Raw genomic sequence first — 2,365 nt, forward strand, 5'->3', positions numbered from 1 at the left:
CGTCGCCGATCACAAAAACAAAGAAGAAAAGAGACTAATGACGACTATGGAAAAAAAGAGAGAAAAAAACAACAAACCCTAACAAACAATTCCAATCTATTATTTGGTATGGTTAGATATTCAAAAAATTATATATCTATATTTGTGTTTAAATACATTTAAACGTGTAAACATGGACATTTGGAAGAATAAACCAAAGAATAAAGCCATATATCCATGGGTCATAAAGCTAAGATTGGTCAGATATTTGAAGAATAAAGTTGGCAACTCCATTTGCGCATGAACCTCATATCAAGTTAAAGACGTAAGACTTCTTGGAGAAAAAGAGTGAGAATCTATATGTGACGGTATACGGTGACTTCAATCCCCCACTAGTCTTACAACTTGAAAAGTCATGTGTATCTCGGAGCCGACTACTCGTCTAATATGAGGATGTACAAGAATTATATTTTATATGTATCTAAAAGCTTCTCGAATCAAACAATTTTAATAGTTAAAAGAACGATTGTTATCTCGAGTTTAAACACAATATTTGTATAGATGTTTTATCTTTTACTATTAAATGATTAATTTTTTTAAATATAACTACATTATAATCATACTAAACTAATAAAGAAAGTTTTGGAAAAGTCATCTTTACAACCATATTTTTGAATGGTCAAACTCTTTTAACTATGTTAGAATACAGTTGGTAGAGCACAAGGTTCTAAACCTTGAGGTCGTGGGATCAAGTCCCACGGAGGGCATTTCATAATTTGGAGGTCTCCTACGGAAGCTGCTCTCAACCTGGTGTTGGGGGCAGCCTACTATCTTACCTCCCCCTTACCCCATACATGGGAAAAAAGGGACAGCCATTTTTAGAATACAGTCCATGAATATTAAAAAAAGAAAGAAGAATGTGAAATTCTAACCCTTTTTCGTTCTCTATATAAGGATGATCAATGTACGCCCGTATCTCAACCATTAACCTCATAAGTCAAATTCTACTATTATACTGTAATTGAACAAAAACAATGGCAGCCATTTCCTTTGATCCAAGGTTCAATGTTGAGGTAAAGCAGAAGAGCCATGGTGTTGTGGTTGAAGAGATTGAAGGGCTCATCCGAGTTTACGAAAACGGACATGTAGAGAGGCCTCCAATCATCCCTATCGTCCCCTGCACAACCTCCAGTTGTGTGACAGTTAAGGACGTCGTCTTCGACAAATTCACCGGCTCGTGGACTCGTATCTATGTCCCAAACCACTCCGATAAGATGCCTTTGCTTGTTTACTTCCATGGTGGTGGATTCTGTGTTGGCTCCGCTGCTTGGAGTTGCTACAATGAGTTTTTGTCCGGTCTTGCTTCGAAAGCAGGTTGCATTATCCTCTCCGTAAACTACCGATTAGCTCCCGAAAATCGGCTTCCGGCTGCTTACGATGACGGCATCGAGACCCTTATGTGGGTTAAACAACAAGCTCTAAATGGACCGAGTGAACATAAATGGTGGCTAAGTCATTGTGATCTGTCTAGTTTGTTTCTAGCGGGTGACAGTTCTGGTGCCAATATAGCTTACAATGTGGCCACTAGATTAGGATCCCACGGAAGCGCCACGGCTGGTTCCGGGATCAAGCCATTGGTTCTCAAGGGCTCGATCTTGATTCAACCATTTTTTGGAGGCGAGTCCAGAACCGCAACCGAAATACATGCCCCCCCACAAGTTAATTCGGGGCTCACTTTATCCGCATGCCATGTTTATTGGAGATTATCGCTGCCTTTCGGTTCGAACCGTGACCATCCATGGTGCAACCCTTTAGCCAGTGGTGCAACCAAGTTAAGGGAACTGAAACTTCCACCCACGATGGTGTGCGTATCGGAGATGGATATATTGAAAGAAAGGAACATGGGATTCTGCAATGCTTTGGCCAGTGCTGGTAAAAGGGTTGAAGTGAAGATTTACAAAGGAGTTGGGCATGCATTTCAAGTTCTTCATAATTCTCCATTTTCTCAAATTCGAACTCAAGAAATGATTTCACATATTAAGACTTTCATCAACCAGTAATTGATGAATCATACATGCATCATGTAAATTTTAGATATTGTAGTTGCCATGTCACAGCCTATTTAGTTGAAACATATTTTAAATAATTATTTGTATTAGTTCAAAAGTTTTATATATATATCCTATAAATTTGGTTATGTTTATGTGTGTTAACCATCCAACTTAATGTTAATTGAAAACACGTGAAGCATCCAACTCGAGTAGAAACATATATAAAACTTGAGACTCAATAGATGTAAGATAATATCACTTGAGATTAGTGACGAGTATGAGTCGAGTTTTAGAGCAATCCGATTTGATTTGAAAAAAATATCCTTTACTCGAAT

General features: G+C 38.3%; 1 protein-coding gene across 1 annotated transcript; it reads left to right on the plus strand.

The window, feature by feature from the left end:
* The first annotated feature begins 974 nt into the window (after positions 1-974).
* Positions 975-2,092, plus strand: LOC120196481 (probable carboxylesterase 17). Its single transcript, XM_039198285.1, has one exon. It carries the CDS (start codon positions 1,014-1,016, stop codon positions 2,037-2,039), a length of 1,026 nt encoding a protein of 341 aa, XP_039054216.1. The 5' UTR covers positions 975-1,013; the 3' UTR covers positions 2,040-2,092.
* Positions 2,093-2,365: the final 273 nt, after the last annotated feature.

This window comes from Hibiscus syriacus, unplaced genomic scaffold (assembly GCF_006381635.1).
Source record: "Hibiscus syriacus cultivar Baekdansim isolate YM2019G1 unplaced genomic scaffold, ASM638163v2 tig00117034_pilon, whole genome shotgun sequence".
In the NCBI taxonomy this organism is placed as follows: Eukaryota; Viridiplantae; Streptophyta; class Magnoliopsida; order Malvales; family Malvaceae; genus Hibiscus; species Hibiscus syriacus.